Source organism: Equus caballus, chromosome 24, assembly GCF_041296265.1.
Source record: "Equus caballus isolate H_3958 breed thoroughbred chromosome 24, TB-T2T, whole genome shotgun sequence".
NCBI classification, from domain to species: Eukaryota; Metazoa; Chordata; class Mammalia; order Perissodactyla; family Equidae; genus Equus; species Equus caballus.
The window spans coordinates 38481754-38502264 of NC_091707.1; the positions used below are offsets into that span (position 1 = coordinate 38481754).

The following is a 20511-nucleotide window of genomic DNA, read 5'->3' on the forward strand; positions in this document are numbered from 1 at the left end:
CAATGCCTACATTTTAGGGATGAGGAAATTGAGGCACAGGAAGATAAAGTGATAAATCCAAGATAAGGGAGGTAGTTTTCAACAGAGAAAGGATCAGTCACAGGTTCTTAATATTGATTCCACTTTACTATATTACTGACTTGGATACTAGCTAAATAGTGTCTTTAATAATTATACAAGTTTCCATGTACCTTCCTGATACAGGAGGAAATCCTGAATAAGAACTATACAATCTCTGATGCATAGATATTTCTAGAACACTTTTTAAACAGAGAGAGAAAAATCACAGGATAAGGTTGGCTTGGGTTAAAACAAAACCATGCATAGAATATTTATCCCCTTCTATGTTTTAGACACTGGCTAGGCACTGAGGAAAGTACTGTATGAGAAATACTGATTGGGGCAAATACGACTGAGCAGAAGGAAAGCAACATCAATGTTGGCTAGTAAAAACAGGATTTAAGTTAGTGAATTCAAGAGAAACTACTCTGATCAGCAAGACCTCATAAAGAAAGAGACATAAAACATAGAGATAATGGGCAAACTAAAGTGTCAAAAAGAGAAAAAAGCAGATCACTGATGGAAAGAAGATGAGCCTTCTTGACCAACGATACCAGGAGCAAGAGCCACAGAGTGGGCCACCAGTGGCTGCTCATAAAGAGTAATAGTTCAGGAGGCCTAAAAAGAGCTGGGAAATTAAGGTCAGAAATCAGATTGAAGGGATGCTGAAATCCAATTTAAGCTTCAAAGACTTTTCAGCAAGGAAATAACATGATCTGATACATACTTGAGAAAGATGAATCACCAAAAAACATTTTACTAACACTCGGATATTAAAATATTATGACAACATTGAAAATAATTGAAGATCATCCTTTTAAAGCAGGAATGGACTTTTAGAACCAATTCTTCTCTCATCCAAATTCAATTTCAGTAATCAAACTCAACGGAGATGGCTTAAAATAGATAAGAACCAATTGTGGCATTTAAGAGACTAGAAAAGAAAAAAAAAATTCTTGTCACTCTTTCTGAAGAAGATACAGGTATGTTTCCATTCAGTCCAATACACATTTACTGCACTTAGCAACAACAAAACTGCTGAGACACGAAGATGAATAAGATGGCATGGTTCTACATTCTACTGCTCTGAGAACCACATAGCCTAGTTGAGGAAACAGACACAAGTTATTTTTAATAAACGTGATATGTATGAGCAATTCTTTCTTCTCTATTTCCAATTTTGCCTCTCTTCCCAATTTATGCTCCTAATCTATGCTGACATTTCATTCCTCAGTGTCTCAATCTGATTATATAATGTTTTCTAACAATGATTCTGTGTCCAAAAGAAAAGAGCCCTGAGCTAACACCAACTGGTGGTGGCTAAGCGAACAAAAAGAAGATAATTCAACAGTTGCTACTGAAAGTAATAAAAAGAGAGAAAGAGAGGGAGGGGTAGGGAAGAGAGAGACAGATACAGAGAGAGAAAATGAACGCCCATGCAGCCAATCCCAAAACACAAACAATGACCAACACCACTTCCGCAAGAGTGTGCCTAGCAGTCCCGCCTTCCGTTGCCTTTGTTGCCTTCTTTCACGATCAAAGTACGCTTAACATTGGTATTGGTGGGGGAAAGAGGGTTGAAAGGAGAATGAGGAAGAGGGAAAAAATTAACAAGAGGATCTGATCAAAAAGATACCTCTCTCAGACATTCACAAATAAAGCCTTTTGTAAAAAATCAAAATAATCTGATGGCGCAATGTTTGAAAAGAATGATCCCAAATTAGGGCAAGTCAAACTAAAGTACGATCATTTGTAAAGCCTCGATTTACTAATGAGAAATTAGTAAAGAGAAAAAGCCACTTGTTCAATTTCTTCAATTTTCCCAAAGACTTTGATAATATCTGAGAAAGCCCCTTCTAAATTCCAGGACAAAAAAATAGTTACTATAAATTTTTATTTTAATATTTATAATAGCTAGCCTGTCAGTTTTAAACACATCAAAGGTATGGTTCAATAACTGTAGACGTACATACACTTTTTAGTATACCAGAGTAAACATGTACACTGTAAAATTATGTGGATGTTTGTAGTATACTAATTTTACCAAAACTAAAGAATAATTTTAAATTTTAATTATTACATACATTAAGAATTTTTATATCTTGTCATTGATGACAAGTTCATTTTAAGCAGAAGTGTTTTGGTTAAAAATCCTTGGTTGGGGCTGGCCTGGTGGCACCGCGGTTAAGTTTGCACCTTCCGCTTCAGCAGCCGCTTCGGATCCCATGTGCAGACCTACCCGTTGCTTGTCAAGCCATGCTGTGGCAGGCGTCCCACAAACAAAGTAGAGGAAGATGGGCACAGATGTTAGTTCAGAGCCAGTCTTCCTCAGCAAAAAGAGGAGGATTGGCAGCAGATGTTAGCTCAGGGCTAATCGTCCTCAAAAAAAAAAATCCTTGGTTGAAAACACAATTCTTGATTATAATATTTCTCATATAAAAACACAGAAGCCACAATAGAATAATCTGTTTTACAATACAGTTTCTAGAAATCCAGTACCATGAAAAGTAGCAACTGTCTGAACGTATCAAAATGATATGCTAAAACGAAAATGATGTCTAAAGCATGGGTATATAAAGCTTGGTTCTTTACAAGGACAAAAACAGTGACAGTAAAGCTAATAAATAGCAAATGAACCTCAGGTAGATCATTTAAAACAAGATTCAATTAATCATCTTTAATAGTGACTCTGTGAACAAAGATTAGACTAATTCCAGCCCAAAACATGACTTCCTTAAAGCAAGGACAAGATGAAAATACTGACTGAAGAGAATAGGGACACTATATCCAAAATGAGATGCAAATACCCCAGTGAGGAAGATGACTGACTCAAGTACAGGAAAAAATATTAACATTTTCTTTCTAGTTTTTGCATTTACTGAAATCAAACTCTCTTCCAGCATGTTAGAACATTTTAGTTTCCAGGTGACCAGTTAATTGCTTTTATAGATGATTTAGTTTTAACTAAACTGAAATGGACAGAAAGCTTTTACAAAAAAGAAAAAAATCCCTGCAAAGAAATTACAGAGAGAATATAACACTACTAAGGCGTGGATATGTATTTGTAAATGTGATATTAGGATTAATGTAAATTCAGCAAGCTTTCACTGAGTGCCAACCTGGGACACAAGGCTAGGCTAGAGGGTTATGAAAAATACAAGGCAAGGTCATGTTTCTCAACTAAAAGAAAGCTTGATTACTGGCACTGTCATGTATGACCCAATAACAGTCAGCCCCATCCCCATCTCCTGTTCAATGCAGGCTGCAAAACTGCATGCTCAACACTCCCTTGAGTTAGTGTTGGGGGCAAATTAGACATAATGTAGAGAGATTTAGAATGCGGAAGTGAGGTGCAGACCATATACTTGCTAAGCTGGCGTTGTGGGGCTGGCCAGCAAGGTCACAGAGATATAATTTATTTGATTTCGTAGTGAATCTCTCCCTTTCTTGGAAGCCTAGGCAGAGCCACGTCTGCTGATATTATAACAACAATTGCATAAAAACCCAAAGCAGGTCTATTTCTCACAGTAAACACTTAACTGATGTTATCAAGTTTTGCCTTTACTGAGTAAACAAAAGAACTAACAGATTTAATAAGATTTCACCTAAAATTCTTAGGTTCTCAATTAAGCTACACCCCGCTGACCTCTACTGGGAAATGAGCCTGATGTATTCTTGCATGTCTTGATGAACTCATTCATTTTGGTATAATTTAGGTGTTTTATGAACTGATACCAAGAGAACAACTAATCAATTTTCCACAGTCAAGAAAACTAAGGCAAGTCTCTTTGAATAAAGAACTCAAATCAATCAAAACAAGTGTGGTTGTCCCAAAACACACCTACATGCAGCTAAATCAGGCCATCACTCGTTGGGGTCATACCATTTAAAACTGTTTTCTAAAGCCATGATTGGTTGAAATTAGAATATATACTTAAAATCTGTGAGTCAATTTTTTTAACTCAAGTAAAACAAATATTAATAATCTTTAAAATGTGATTCAAACCCTTAATGAGTTAGGGATCAGCCACATAAAACATCAGGGGCCCTTGCAGTAATAGTGTCACAAATATTCTTCTTTTAAAAATATAGCCTTCTGTCTTTTCTATCATACTAATTTTGACCAATATACTCTTATCATTTTCCTTTTGCCAAACGAAGCAGTGACACACAAAGGACATTAATCCCAAATAATAGTTTCCTCAGTCTTTCTCTGTGATTAAAAATAATTATTTCTCCACAAATCCTATGAGAACATATCTCCTTCATACAACTACAGTTTCCTTGTACTTTTTAATGAAACATGATACTAAGCTTAAGCAAAGTACAGAAAATAATGTTCAATTAATTAAATACATTCATCTCTTTGTGAAGAAATAAAATATTAACTTCTGTTTCATTAGCCGTGATGTTCACTACACAGAATATTTTAAATACACATTTCTTCAGAGTGTTTAACTTAAAACACAAGGGGGCATAAAATTAACATCTAGGCGCGAGCAACACACTAGGGAAATTCTGACCCTGGCACACGTATCTCAAAGTACATTTGTGTTTTCTTAATTTTTCTCACACTCTATTAGACGGATAATTTTAACTCTGCAACTCTGATGTTTAACTAAAGTAGGCACTTTGGGAGAAGAAAATTTGAATATAACTAGGATGAAATTGTCCTGCTTTAAGGAGACTGGTATTTGGGACTGCTTTTGACTGAGGCAAAACAACCTGTGGCCATACATTTGCTATGAAACGCAATAGGCTAAAGCAGGTCTCAATAAAAGATGCACACCTGTGTCTTACCAGTACTGATGTTACATAGTTCAACTAAAGAAATATTATTTTATTTCTAATTACATGACATATAGTTAGGAGGAGAAACTAAATGTAACCTAACACAATATTATTGCTTTAAATCATTATAGAACATTATGGTTTATCTGAAACAGATCAGACATATTATGTCACATGATACAATAACCTTGTGTGCTTGGGAGAAATCAATTTTTCTATTTTAGACAGGAGGAGAAAAGAGAAGCTAAGGAAGGGTACATGAGATGAGAGGCCTATTTTCTTTTTTTGAAGTATATATTGTTTCAAACAAAAATAATGATCCCTTGAGGGGCTGGCCCCGTGGACGAGTGGTTAAGTTCGCGTGCTCCGCTGCAGGCAGCCCAGTGTTTCGTTGGTTCGAATCCTGGGCGCAGACATGGCACTGCTCATCGGACCACACTGGGGCAGCGTCCCACATGCCACAACTAGAAGGACCCACAACGAAATATACAACTATGTACCGGGGGGCTTTGGGGAGAAAAAGGAGAAAAATAAAATCTTTAAAAAAAAAAAAAATAATGATCCCTTGAGATGCTACCACACATCCATTAGGATGGCGACTATTAAAAAAAGAAAAGAAAGTAGCAAGTGTTAGCAAGGATGTGGAGAAATGAGAACACTTGTACACCACTCGTGGTAATATAAAATGGTACAGCCTCTGTGGAAAACAGTATGGTGGTTCCACAAAAGATTAAACATAGAATTAACATATGATCCAGCAATTCTACTGCTGGGTATTTATCCAAAAGAACTGGAAGGAAGGTCTTGAAGAGATAATTGTATACCCAAGTTCATAGCAGCATTATTCACAATAGCTAAAACATGGAAGCTACCCAAGTGTCCATAAACTGATGGTGGGTAAACAAAATGTGGTATATATACATGCAATGGAATATTATTCAGCCTTAAAAAAAAAGGAAGGAAATTCTGGAATATGCCAAAACATGGATGAACGTTGAGAACATTATGCTAAGTGAAATAAGCCAGTGACAAAAAGACAAACACTGTATGATTTCACTTAAATGAGATACCCATAGAGTAGTCAAAATCATGGTTACAGAGGGTATAATGGTAAAAATTGTCAGGGGCTAGGGGAAGGGGAGAATGGCAAGCCATTGTTCAATAGGTATAGAGTTTCAGTTTTACAAAACGAAAAGAGTCATGGGGATGGATGACAGTGATGGCTGCACAACAATGTGAATATATTAAATAACGCTGAAATGTACACTTAAAAATGGTTAAGATGGGGGGCCGGCCCAGTGGCATAACAGTTAAGTTCACACGCTCTGCTTTGGCAGCCCGGGGATTGCAGGTTCGGATCCCGGGTGCAGACATATACACCACTCATCAAGCCATGCTGTGGCAGCATCCCACATAAAATAGAGGAAGACTGGCACAGATGTTAGCTGGCGACAATCTTCCTCAAGCAAAAAGAGGAAGGTTGACAACAGATGTTAGCTCAGGGCTAATCTTCCTCACAAAAATAAAAAGGTTGAGATGGTAAGTTTTCTGTTTATTTTACCACATTTAAAAAAAAGAAAAATATGGGGACCAGTCCCATGGCCGAGTGGTTAAGTTTGCATGCTCCACTTCGGTGGCCCAGGGTTTCTTTGCCAGTTCGGATTCTAGGCACTCACAAGTAGAATATACAACTATATACTGGGGGACTTTGGGGAGAAGAAGAAGGAAAAGAAAAGAACATTGGTAACAGCTGTTAATCAAGTGCCAATCTTTTAAAAAAATAGGAAGAAAAATATTAATAATCCCTATTTTTGACTCCAGTAGACATAAAACAGATGACTTTGAGGAATGTTTCTTTAATCAGCTCCCCACTAAAGTCCAAGAATACCCCCCTCCCACATAGCCACACCATATTCAGACAATAAAAGTAAAATTAGTGTGCTTTCTAATACCAATGAGAATCCAAGACATGGCTCCTAACCCAATTTCACACCATCCAATCATGTTGCCATCTGTTAAGTTCCACCTATGCTCAAACTAAAACTAGGTAAAATTAAAAATTCAGTCACACTGACCTCACTTCAAGCACTCAACAGGTACATATGGCTAGCCTCTACTGGACAGCACAGATATCAGACACCTCCATCACTGCTCAACGTGCTACTTACTGCACAACGCTGACCTAGAGCAGCCACTAATTCCTATCAATGGAACGAATCAAGACTCTATAATTTTGCTTCTCCTTTGTACTATAGGTAAGAGCCCCTTTCTTGCACCTAATGTTAATTATATATATTATCTCTCTTATTTAATTTTAAAAATAAATTGCAGGGGCCGGCCCAGTGGCGCAGGGATTAAGTTCACATGTTCCGCTTCAGCAGCCCAGGGTTCACAGATTCGGATCCCAGGTACAGACCTATGCACCGCTTGCCAAGCCACACTGTGGCAGGTGTCCCACACATAAAGTAGAGGAAGATGGGCACGGATGTTAGCTCAGGGCCCGTCTTCCTCAGCAAAAAAGAGGAGGATTGGTGGCAGATGTTAGCTTAGGGCTAATCTTCCTCAAAAAATAAATAAATAAATAAATTTTACTTAAGAATGTAGAAAAACATTTTTTGGTTTTCAATAAAAAGAAATAGTTACGGCAATATGTTTGGGGGAACAATATGTTTCATGACCGAACATGATTCATTGCTTTTTTGTTTTTAATTTAGCTTTAAATGTCTGATCAAAGTTCACTTTATTTTGATATTTGGTTTTAATTAGTGTCCTAGCCAAAATACAGACATCATTTGTTAATGTTAACAATGTATCTGTAGATTCTGTTGGATTTTCTAAACACCAATTGAGAATAAAGAGTATTATTAATTCCTTTCCAAACAGACATCTTTCTTTTTCTGTTCAGGTCACTGGTTGTCCTAGGGTTCAGCCCTCTGGGTGGCCCCACTGAAAGTGCGGGGTGCACACCAGGGCTCTCCCTCTTCAGTGCACCTACGCTCTGCTGTAAGCCCTGCTCAGTTCATGATTCAGAAGACAGTTCAGGGGAACCGGTGCCAAATGTCAGAGCATCACTGCTCTGCTCAACAGAATACTTGACCCCTCCTCTCCTCCTGCCTAGATTACTCTGATAACTTCAAACAGATTTTTAAAAATATATGTCTTTTCTAGTTTTTCTCAGTAGGAGGTTTGCTCTACAACAACCTAGACCACCATTAAGACAGACAGAAACTGTTCTTTAATCAAGATGGCCAAAAGATTGCCTAATTGGTTAATCTTCTCCAAAGAAGAGCAAACTATAGGCTAACATCTTAACATTATATAAAGTCGTGCTGCCAATATTTGTTTTCTTTACAATCTGTGTATTAGAAATTACTTAGTACTCAGATAATACTTTATTTTACAACATGAATTTGGATAAAGAAATCATAAGATTAAAAAAAAAAGAAGGGGGCTGGCCCAGTGGCACAGCAGTTAAGCTCGCATGTTCCGCTTCTCGGCGGCCCAGGGTTCACTGGTTCAGATCCCGGGTGCGGGCACGGCACCGTTTGGCAAAAGCCATGCTGTGGTAGGAGTCCCACATATAAAGTAGAGGAAGATGGGCACGGATGTTAGCTCAGGGCCAGTCTTCCTCAGCAAAAAGAGGAGGATTGGCAGCAGTTAGCTCAGGGCTGATCTTCCTCAAAAAAAAAAAAAAAGTACAACAGGAAATGACATACAGAGTAATTAAGATCTCTAAGACCACAGGTCTCTAAGAAGGGTTTAAAAGTATTGAAGTGAGCATTATTGCATAGCAAAGTGGCCAGCTTTATACAAGAAAACCAAGAATCAAAAGAGTTTATCCTAAAAGCATGGTAAAAGGAACAATTTTCCTTCTGCTTCTACTATACTAACCATCAAAAAAATAGTTATTATTGATTATCATTTCTGTTTTCCACTATCTTCTCTCTTTTTAAAAGCAAATTCTGGCATTACAGTCCCAAGTTTCTGCTAATGAATAATCACGTTAGTTGTCACTCAATTACCACTTTCAGTGTTTAATCTAAATTATGGATAGCACCTTGTTTTTTTTTCTTTCTTTGAAGTTCTTCAATGAATTTAAAAGTCAAATTTTTTTTTCATGAAGAGTAAGTTGATGGAAGATGGAGGCTGAGATTAAATCAGGGAGAATCATTGATCAAGGATGCTTGGAATTCTTATGAATACAAATAGCCTATCAAGGTTAATGAGGTTCAACTCAAGTTTAGAAGGAGAGAAAAATGCACTTAGTATTTTCTATGCATATACAGATTCAAGGTCTTAGGTACAATTTGAAAGGTAAATTATGCAAACTCAAATGTAGCTTCCATTTGGGTTTTTTATAAGCTATTTTCGCTGGTTTTCGCCAGTGTAAAACAACTGCTTAAAATATATACTCTGGATCAACAAAAACAAATGCAATTAGTGAAACAGAGCAAAAGATTCCTTGAATACTGACAACTATTCAAGGAATTAATGTGTTTTTAAGGAATGACTGGACAACAAATGTTAGCTTTAAAAAATAATCATAAAAATGTTCTACAATATATTATTTCAGTCAACAAATATTAATTGATTGCCTAATATGGGTAAGACATTGTCGGGGGACACAAAGGGATACAGAGACAAGACCTGGTTCTTAATCTATACTCATTTATGATCTGAAAAGGATACAAGTCTTTAATTTATAAGTGGCTCCCAGAATGCCACAAGCTTGAATTGCAACATCAATGCATACTGGTAAATGGCCCAGAGCAAAATCTGTGCACAGCAACATATCAGAAGAAAATATAAACAGAAAGTTGAGCATCAGAGTAGAAGCAGAAGAGAAGACTGTTAGAAAGACAAAAGAAGCCAGTTCAATACACTGGTGAAGTAAAGAGAATCTCTGGTTACAAGGACTCTGTTAAAGAGAGGTGGAGAGTGAGAGAGCCTTATCATAGCCATGAACAAACAGTCCTTTAGACATCATTATTCTCATATTCTGTGTTGACCAAGCAATTTTTGGGTTACTAATTCAGCTCTCCAAACACTGGGTATATAAAATTAGGAGACTGGTGCCCTGCATAAGAGAATATTGTTTAAATATCTCTATAGGACTCCCACAGGGTAAACCAATGAACTGGCACTCTTTCATATACCACTCTCTTATGAGTTTCATTGTTAATATGAGCCAGTCTCCTGAATCACATTAACTCTAGGACACAGAAAACCTAAGTTTCCAGATGTGAGGACAAGACCTTGAAACATGAGGCCTTCACCAAGGTAAGGACATCAAGGTTGGATTTATCTTGGTGATGGGCAGCTTTCTTCTGCAGCCCCTTTTCTCCTTTATTTCAATCCACTTTGAAATTTTAAAGAAATATACCCAGATTACTTTAAGACTGTGAAAAAGGTGCCCCAAGAACATTAGTGATGTGGGCAAAAGGACAGTTCTGAAGGAAAGATTATTACTTGCAATTGATATAATCCAAGAAGGCTTCAGGGAGGAAATGGTTTAGAATTTCCACAAAAAGAGGACATTACAGAAACAATGAACAACTGGAACTAAGACAAAAAAGAAGGAAATATGGAAATGAGTAGGGAAGTTTAAGAAAAAATGAGTTATTTGACAAGACCATGCGTGAGGTTCTATAGGAGAGGTGTTAGAAAGCCAAAGCTAAAGAGAAAGATATTAATGATTGAACACACCAGAAGAAATGTTACTATACAAATGTTCTTAGCCCTAACCTTATATAATAACCTCATTTTGTGTATATTTTCTTATTTATATTTGGTCTCCAAAAAGCAACTAAAGATTAATCTCCATTTTTATAGAATGTACATACGGCAACATCCCATACTACCTAATATTTTATAAAAAAATAAAGCAGAGGCTAAATGCTTTTCAATAAATTTCAATAAAATTCCCAACTGTTAGAGATTATAACTGATTGATCCATGACCTATACCTCTCACAAAGTCTAGACCAAGTGTCATTTTGAGAATAGCTTGGGAATAAAGATATTCAAAGGTACTCCACAAAGTATGAAAAATAAACAAGCCACAATCAGAAGTGTCACTAAATCTAAAACAACTGACGTAAATGTAATTAATTATTTTATTGTTAAAACTAAGAAAATTACAGAAAAAACTGGTTAATGGTAATTTCTTCCAGGATGAATGATGTCTTTTTGTGATATCTTTTTCAACGGCAACTGGAAAAAAATCTTTCATCCTCCAAAAGGAATTTGAATTAGACTTGAGACAAACTCAAAGAACTTTTGGCATCAATTTCAGAATGCCACCTGCATAGGGACAGGAAAACCTGTCAGCTTTTCGTTCGTGGCTATATCACCAGCACCTAGAACTGTCTAATATAATGACAGACAGTCATTAAGTATTTGATATGTGAGTAAATGTTCAACCTCTCTCTCCAATTGTCTTTCACATCTAAACCTATACAACCAATCCAAATTGACCCAAGAGAATTCCAACTCACTCGCTAACCCACATGAAAATGTAAAAGAAATATTAACTTAGGACAAAGGAAAAACCAGGCTCTTTGAATGACAGCATTATTCGGTTTTTATAAGTAATTTTTTAAATGCCTATGCATTTGAAATTTTTTTTTCAAATTATTCCACAAGTGGTAAATGAAAAGAAACAATGAGAAGGGAGGAAGGGAGGAAGGGAGTGAGATGGGGGGACAGACCAACACGTGGTTATAAACAGCTTAGCAAAGGGGTTTTTCCACCTTTGATATTTATTAGCATAGTTCTTTTAAACACTTACCTTTGGCAAAATGATCATATTTTAGCACTTTTGTCAGCAGGATCAAAGGCTAAAATAATTCCCATGAAGCAAACTTTAAAAGTCCTGTAATTACAATACTCTGAGAATATTTCTGATAAGTATTTATTAAACATGTAGAGGGCTTTGTAAAGAGTATGTCAATATTTCATTATCTTTACAATCTGAATCTTGAACCAAATCTAAAATACATTTTCTGTTGACACACTGACAAGATGAAAGAGAAACTCAGGCTGCGGTAACATTAAATATTTCCTTTGGATTACACAAAGTTAGATGCTTAACACCAATTTTCTACCTTTCATTACAATTTAAGAAATTCTTCAAATGTGGCAACTTATTACAATTAGAACATAACTTCACTAATAAAAACAGATACAGAGGAGGACTGATACATATCTATTTCCAAATGTCTCATCCATGTTTGATCTAATTTGCATAATTATAATTGGAATTAAGCCATTTCCCTTTTATGAAGTTCTTTCCTTTGATTTTTAATATTTTCTGATAATTACCCCATCTGTGCTGGATAAAAGGCAGGCAGGAAACGGTAAGCTGCCTAGTTACACACTTCACTCATGGTTACCACATCATCACGATTACTATACAACTTGAAATTAATGGAGGCAGCACAACTCCACCTCATGTCAAGCAGCTAGAGATTTGAAAATGTTTATGATTCTGAAGCAGAAGTATCAGTAATACCTTTCTGCTATACCTTCTGCCAGTTTCACTCCCAAAATAAATGATAATTCCCTGTTCGTTCAGAGAAGAAAGGTCTCTTCTGCCTGCAGAAAGGATTCAATTGCTACCAGAACAAAAATATTTTCAGGTTTCACAGATTCCTGGCTTTGAGGTCCAAATGAAAGAGAAACGAATTCATAGAAATTTATATATTTAATTAGTCAACTATATAATTTATATTATCTATATACCGAAACCAGAGTTCACAAAATATCACAATCTTTATTTTAAAATTTCGTTAAGCAATTCTATGAAACAAAACAAAAGTCCTTTGAATATGGCTTAAAAATAGCAAAGTCACCTCTACTTGTGCTACCAAATGTGCTTTCTCCTTGTCTTTTCGCTCCATGCACCGCTTCACCTCCTCCACCTCGGAGGCCATTGCACTGAAGTTCAGCTGCACTCTCAGATCTGACATCTGCTTCTCCAGATCCTCTTTTTCCCGTTCAATCCCTTGAAAGAGAAAATGTAAAGCTTTTGGTTGTTCCTTATTCACAAGAGAAGGTACTTTCAAAAGGTACAAAGCCTTGATGTTTTAATATTCCAGCTAACATAATCCACTTATTAACACTGTCACTGAACAGTCTTTTCACAATTTGCTAGTCTATTGTTTCACGTCTCACACAGTTTTCTAAAATATATACACAACTGTGTTATCACGTGATTACATTTTGATACTAAAACTTAAAATGTTATCTGATTTCTAATACAACTTATTTTAGGAAAATCCTACATATTTTAGCTTTCCTTAGATCCCTGTGCTACCTCCAACTTTAAAACAAAAATACTGAAAGAATTTTCAACTAAGCTACTCCAACTAAAGTTACTGAAGTTCACTGAGCTGCTTTTATTGCAACATAAACAAATGATGCTATTAAATTTCTGACTGTATATGACCACTAACCTACTAATTCTGGTGACTACTACCTGAACTTATATCACTGAACAATATAATTTAACTTAGTATTTAATTCAACATGAAATACTTGGTCTATGATGCACAGGGCACTGTGATACCATCTTCTTCAAAAATAAATAACACAAAAACCCTTCCTCAATGAGCTTGCACTCCAAGAATAGAAAGAAGACGTATAAATAAAGTACTTCCTTGAATCAAAATGTCAAAAATTGGAACTTATACCATCAAGTTAAAACTACCGCTTTTTCCAGGAGTTTCCTTTCCAGAAAATAAAAGGAGGAAGGAAGGAAACACTACAAAATCAAATTTACAGATCATCCATAAAACACACCCCAACTTTAGAAATATCAAAGTGTTCAAAATTGTACATCTTAGGTGGAAGATACACAGGCATTTTAATAGCACGATAAGAGCACTGACACACTCCACACAGGTATCTCTGTATAAAGGTTATTATAGGCTATTAAGGAGAGTGATTAACTCTTTTTTGGTGAGAAAGTACTAAGTTAGTTTCACCAAATTTTGTGAAGCAAAAGAGACAAAGGAGACAGAGTTGGGGTGATATTTCAGGGAAAGGAAACAGCGTAAAGCACAGGGGTACAACTGGACTTAACATTCAATGGTTCACAGAGCGAACACATGTGAGCGAGGGAAGTGGGACAGTCATCAGACAGAGCAGGCACTGCTAGGGAGCTTAGAGATGATCCTATAGACCAGGAGTTAGCAAACATTCTCTGGAAAGGGTCAGATAGTAAATATTTTAGCCAGATGATCCCTGTCACAACTGCTCAATTCTGCCATTGTATTGCAAAAGTAACCTAGACAGTGCATAAATGAATGGGAGTAGCTGGTTTCCAATAAAGTTTACTTACAAAAGTCTGTATGTGACCCATGGGCCATACTTTGCCCATCCCTGCTAAGTCTCCAACCTAAAAAATGCATAGTTGCTTATGTCTAAATGTATTTATTCATTTTATAAATATATGTATTCATTAATTTTTATAAATATATTTTTTATTTTATAAATATATATTCATATGCATATAACACATATATCTCCATAGTTCATATATATCTATATATAGATATGCTTCATAATATATATAACATTAGTATATATGTATAAAATAACATTAGTATTAATATATATTATATAAAATATGGGGATATTAACACATATGAATCTGTGCATAAATACATATACATATATGTATATTTTATGAAACGTACTATATTTGGTGTGGAGAAATAATATTTTGGTATGTTTCATAATATAGTTACATATAAAATATTAGTATAGATATTCATGTAAATATATAGATATAACACATATATACATATATAATGAAACATTTCACAAAATTAAAATACTTAAAACATAAGGTATAAAATATAAATATGTTACAAAAACTCTCCTCCTACACCCAGAGGATTGTCTCATATGCTCCGTTTGGAAGAATGCTTGCTACAAACAGAGATGGATCAGTATAGAATAGCAGTTAAGAGCTCAAGTTTGGGGAGAAAAATATTTGGGTCTGCTAAGTCCCATAAATGTGACCTTAGGCAAGTTACTTAATCTCTTTGCTCTTCAGTCTTTTTTTTTTTTTAAATCACTAAAACAGAAAGTACAGAAAGAACAGTACCCTTCTCATAAACACTTGTAGGAAATAAAGGAGACAATGTAAAATGAGTAGCATAATGCCTTGTATGTAGTAAGAACTCAATAAATTATAAGAGGTTTTAATCAAGAGTGTAACATGAATGGTTTGTGTCTTAGAAAGGACCCTTTAGTAGCAGTATAGAAGACAGATTACAGAGGAAACAGAAAAAGACATGTTTAGAGGGTAATACAGATGAAAAGAAGCATGCCTAAACTGGGATAGTGGGAATAAAAAAGAGGATGGGGCAAATTCAAAGAATATCAGGATGTATAAATAGAGAGGATATTGGGACGAATTAGATGGAGAGAAGAAGAAATAATTCTGGATGTTCTTTGTATTTTAGGCTTGGATATCTGGTTAAAGGATGATGCCATCAATTGAGATAGGAAATAAAAGCAGGTTTTGAGGAAAGAATGAATTCCACTGTAAATCTGTTGACTGAGCATTCTGTGGAACAGCATATGGAGATGTCCACTAGCAACTCCATCTGGAGGGCTGAAGGTTAGGAGAGTGAGTAGAGCTGGATTTAGAGGTCATCATTTACAGGTGATAGCTAAAGCATCAGATTAAATAACAACCCCTAGGGAGAAGTGCTAAGTGAGAAAAGCCCTAAATAGGATTCTAGACAACAGCAGCATTTAAAAGACAAACTGGAAATAAAAAGAAGATTCAAATGCAAACAATGAAAACAACGGAGGCAGAAGAACCAGGAAAAAGCAGGAGCACTGAAGTCAGCGCAAGAGTTTCAAGAAGAAAGAGGAAAGAAACAGGGGTCAAGTAAGACAAGTAATGGCAAAACGCCTTTGAATTTGACTGAGGAGACCACTAATAAACTAAGCAAAGTCAAATTTAGAAGCAAAAGTAGAAATCATGTTGCAGTGGTGGAGGAACAAGCAGCAACCACAGTGTGACAATCAGTGTGATTTCTTATGGAGAATTTTTGTTAATAATACTAGTATTCCACAAAGATGAAAACTCTAGAATTGTTAAAAGAAGATGAAGTCCATTATTACCACATTGGTAAGAGAATTTTTGGATTTTTTTAAACCTGGTAAGTAGTTAAAAAAGTGAGATTCTTATAGTCCTCAAAGACACACCAAAAATAACTAAATTAGGGGCTGGCCCCATGGCCAAGTGGTTAAGTTTGCACAGTCCACTTCAGCAGCCTGGGGTTCACTGGTTCAGATCCTGGGGGTGGGCCTACACACCATTCATCAAGCCATGCTGTGGTGGCACCCCACATAGGAAAAAAACTAAAATGACCTACAACTAGGATATACAACTATGTACTAGAGCTTTAGGGAGGAAATAAAAAAGAAGAAAATTGACAACAGATGTTAGCTCAGGGCCAATCTTTCTCACCAAAAAGAAAAGCATACTTAAAAAAAAAAACCAGATTCTATGAGGCAACAAACATAAAATAAATATACCAGAGTCTTTTTCGAAACAAAATGAGAGTTCCTATGTGCATCTTTATGAAAATTTGATGAGTAATCTAATACCTTATGATTTTGTTCTTAAAAATAAATTTTAAAATACTTGATGTCAAAATATATTTAAATTATAACATCACATGAAATTTAAGTGAACTTAATAGCATGCAAATATATTGGAATAGGTATGTCAGAATTTGCCATCCAGCGAAGATTTTCTGGCAATGTGGAAACTCTAAAAGGCAACATATTGAGTTATGTCTGGGACTCTGGGGAAATATTTACCTTCCCTGAATTTCATAGTACATCAAATGCTTATAAGAATTTCTCCAATAATTTAGGCATTTGAATAGGAAGCTTCATTACTGAAATAATTTACAAGCTGAACAATCTGGACTAGTCTATCAGAAACCATTATAAAATCTCAATATCACCATCCCTGTTAAACTTGAATTTTCAAAAAGAAATAAATCCAGAGTATTATTCCACAACCTAAATCAACACCTCCGCTGAAACAGTACTCTAACATTTCTCAAGCACAAAGTGTTCCTGATCCACATAAGAAAAAGCCAGTCATATGGTTCATGACCACTTCTGAGATATGATCATTTTTTGCCACCATTCTCCAGATAACAAAAAAGACAGGATCTTAATTTTATCTGTTTGTATATATGGAAAATTGGGATAAGAGAAAGTGAAAACCAGGGGTATTTCTAATTTAAGTACAAGGACAAGTACATAAATACGTACACACACATTTATAAACAGGAAGCTGGGAAAAATTCCACTACTGGCTTTGCTGGCTCTTCCTAAGAGAAAGCCCCATGAGATAAGCAGGTCTGACAATTGAAATGGGTTTAAAAAATCAATCAGGGAAGACATTAAACTTCAATGCTAATGTCAGCAACAAACAAGTGAAATTCGAAATTAAAAACATAATATCATCTACATTAGCATCCAAGAAAGTGAAATTCTTAGGTATAAATCTAGCAAAATCTAAATTTAAAAAACTACAAAACACTGATGAAAGAAATCAAAGATGAACAAAATAAATGGAAAGATATTCCATGTTCATGGATAGGAAGACTCGATATTGTCAAAATGTCAGTTCTTCCCAACATAATCTATAGATGCAATCCAATCAAAATCCCAGCAAGTTATTTTGTGGATATCGATAAATTGATTCCAAAGTTATAAGGAGAGGTAAAGAATCCAGAATAGTCAATGTACTACTGAAGGAGAAGAACAAAGTTGGAGGACTGAATACTATTCAACTTCAAGACTTACTATAAAGCTACAGTAATCAAAACAGTGTGGTGTTGGCAAAAAAAAATAAATAGATCAATGGAACAGAATAGAGAGCCCAGAAACAGACCCATAAAAAATAGTCAACTGATCTTTGACAAAGGAGCAAAGGCATTACACCAGAGAAAAGATAGTGTTTTAACAAATGGTGCTGGAACAACTGGATAACCACATGCAAAAAGAAAATGAACCTAGACACAGACCTTACACCCTTCACAAAAATTAAGCCAAAATGGATCACAGACCTAAACGTAAATGCAAAATTATAAAACTCTTAGAAGACAGGAGAAAATCTGACCTCGAGTTTGTCAATGACTTTTTCTTCTGAGGAAGATTAGCCCTGAGCTAACATCTGCCGCCAATCCTCCTCTTTTTATTGAGGAAGACTGACCCTGAGGTAACATCTGTGCCCATCTTCCTCTACTTTATATGTGGGACGCCTACTACAGCATGGCTTGATAAGTGGTGCGTAGGTCCACACTCGGGATCCAAACCAGTGAACCCCGGACCACTGCAGTGGAATGTGTAAGCTTAACGGCTGCAAAACCGGGCCGGCCCCCTGTCAATAACTTACTAGATACAACACGAAAGTCATAATCCATAAAAGAAAAAACTGATAAGCTGGACACTATTAAAATTTAAAATGTCAGGTCCACGAAAGACACTGTCAAGAAAATAAAAAGACAATCCACAGACTGTGAGAATTTATTTGCAAAGATATATCTGATTAAAAAAACTATTATCCAAAAACTACAAAAGAAAAAAATTGTATCTGCAGTCTCCTAAAAAGTCTTTTCTCAAAATTGTCCCATTCACAACAACATGGATGGACCTTGAAGGTATTAACATGCTTAATATGTTAACATAATTGTTAAGCGAAATAAGCCAGACAGAGAAAGACAAACACTGTATGATTTCACTCATACGTGGAAGATAAACAAACACACAAAGAGAACAGTTCAGTGGTTACCAGGGGTGGGGGGTGGGGTGTGGGGTGGGGGGGGGTGGGCGGTATGCACAACGGGTGAACGGGTATATTATATGGTGACTGACAAATAATAATGTACAACTGAAATTTCACAATGCTATAAATTACTATGACCTCAATAAAATTAAAAAATTTTTAAAATTAAAAAAAAAAACCTGTGGTACATTTGGACAATGGAATATAATTCAGTGCTTTAAAAAAAAGCTACCAAGCCCTGAAAAGACATGGGGGAACCTTAAAAGTACATTACTCAGTGAAAGAAGCCAATCTGAAATGGCTACATACTGTATGATTCCAACTATATGAGATTCTAGAAAAGGCAAAACTATAGGGACAGTTAAAAAGATATATAGTTGCCAAGATTTAGAGGAAAGAGAGGAACAAATAGGCAGAGCACAGGGCATTTTTAGCACAGTGAAACTACTCTATGACACTCTAGTGGTAGATACATGTCATTATGTATTTGTCCAATCCCACAGGATGCACAACACCAAGAGTGAATCCTAATGGAACATATGGATTTTGGGCGATAATGATGTGTCAATGTAGGTTCATCGGTCAGAACAAACGTACCACTCTGGTGGGGGATGTCAATAATAGGGGAGACTATTTTTGGTGGCAACAGAGGATATATGCTAAATCACTGTACCTTCTGCTCAATATTGCTGTAAATATAAAACTAAAAAATAAAGTCTGTTTAAAAAAATTAGATGCTAAATGATGATTACCTTGTTGGAAAACCTTATGTCAGGTCAAGAAATAGATAGGATGACAAGAGCACAACATAAGGAATGAAATTCTGAAAACAGGAAGTATTTAAGAAAGAGCAAAGGATGTGGAGAGAAGGGAACCCTTGTTCACTGCTGGTGGGAGTGCAAACTGGTGCAGCCACTATGGAAAGCACTATGGAGTATCCTCAGAAAATTAGGGATAGATCTACCATAGGATCCAGCTATCCCACTGCTGGGTATTTATCCAAAGAACTTAAAAACACAAAGGCATAAAGATACTTGCACCCCTATGTTCACTGCAGTATTATACACAATAGCCAAGACATGGAAGCAACCTAGGTGCCCATCAAGGGACGAATGGATAAAGAAGATGTGGTATTTATACACGATGGACTACTACTCAGCCATAAGAAATGATGAAATCCGGCCATTTGTGACAACATGGATGGACCTTGAGGGTATTATGCTGAGTGAAATTAGTCAGAGGGAGAAAGTCAAACACGATATGATCTCACTTATAAGTAGAAGAGAAAAACAATGACAAACAAACACATAGCATTGGAGATTGGATTGGTGGTTACCACAGTGGAAGTGGGGAGGGGGGAGGGAAAAGGGGTGATTAAGCTCACATGTGAGGGGATGCACTATAATTAGTTTTCGGGCCGTGAACATGATTTAATCTACACAGAATTCGAAATACATTATGATGTACATCCGAAAATAAATAAATAAAATAATTTTTAAAAAATAAAATAAAATTTTTTAAAAAAGAAATAAATTAAAAAAAAAAAAAGAAAGAGCAAAATACCCACACATTTACGAATCAGAATCATACCTCTCCTAAACCTCCAGTCATCTCCTTGTTCATCCTGATGGTTTGACTGTTGCTTGGAAATCTGAGATACTTGATGTTGTAAACCCTTTCGATCGCCTTCTGCTTTCATAAGTTGTGTACGGAGTTCTTCTACCTAAATACATATAGTCAAAAATGAAACTTTTATCAGTTTTAAAAGCAGGAAAGGAACAATTGAACTGACAAATTGTTACAAAATATTTTTCTAGGGAAAAAATG

The 20511-nt window shown here is 35.9% G+C and overlaps 1 protein-coding gene across 12 annotated transcripts in view; it reads right to left on the minus strand.

The window, feature by feature from the left end:
* Positions 1–20511, minus strand: part of CEP128 (centrosomal protein 128) — a 381907-nt gene that overhangs the window by 267979 nt on the left and 93417 nt on the right. For all 12 annotated transcript variants that reach the window (XR_011431914.1, XR_011431913.1, XR_011431912.1 and 9 more), the window contains 2 exons: positions 20275–20407; positions 12704–12855 (listed from right to left, as the gene is read on the minus strand). Coding sequence is in view for 9 of the 12 variants with exons in the window: in XM_070249369.1 (XP_070105470.1) it covers positions 12704–12855; positions 20275–20407 (285 nt within the window). In the remaining 3 variants the exon portion in view is untranslated. The remainder of the gene's footprint in view (positions 1–12703; positions 12856–20274; positions 20408–20511) is intronic.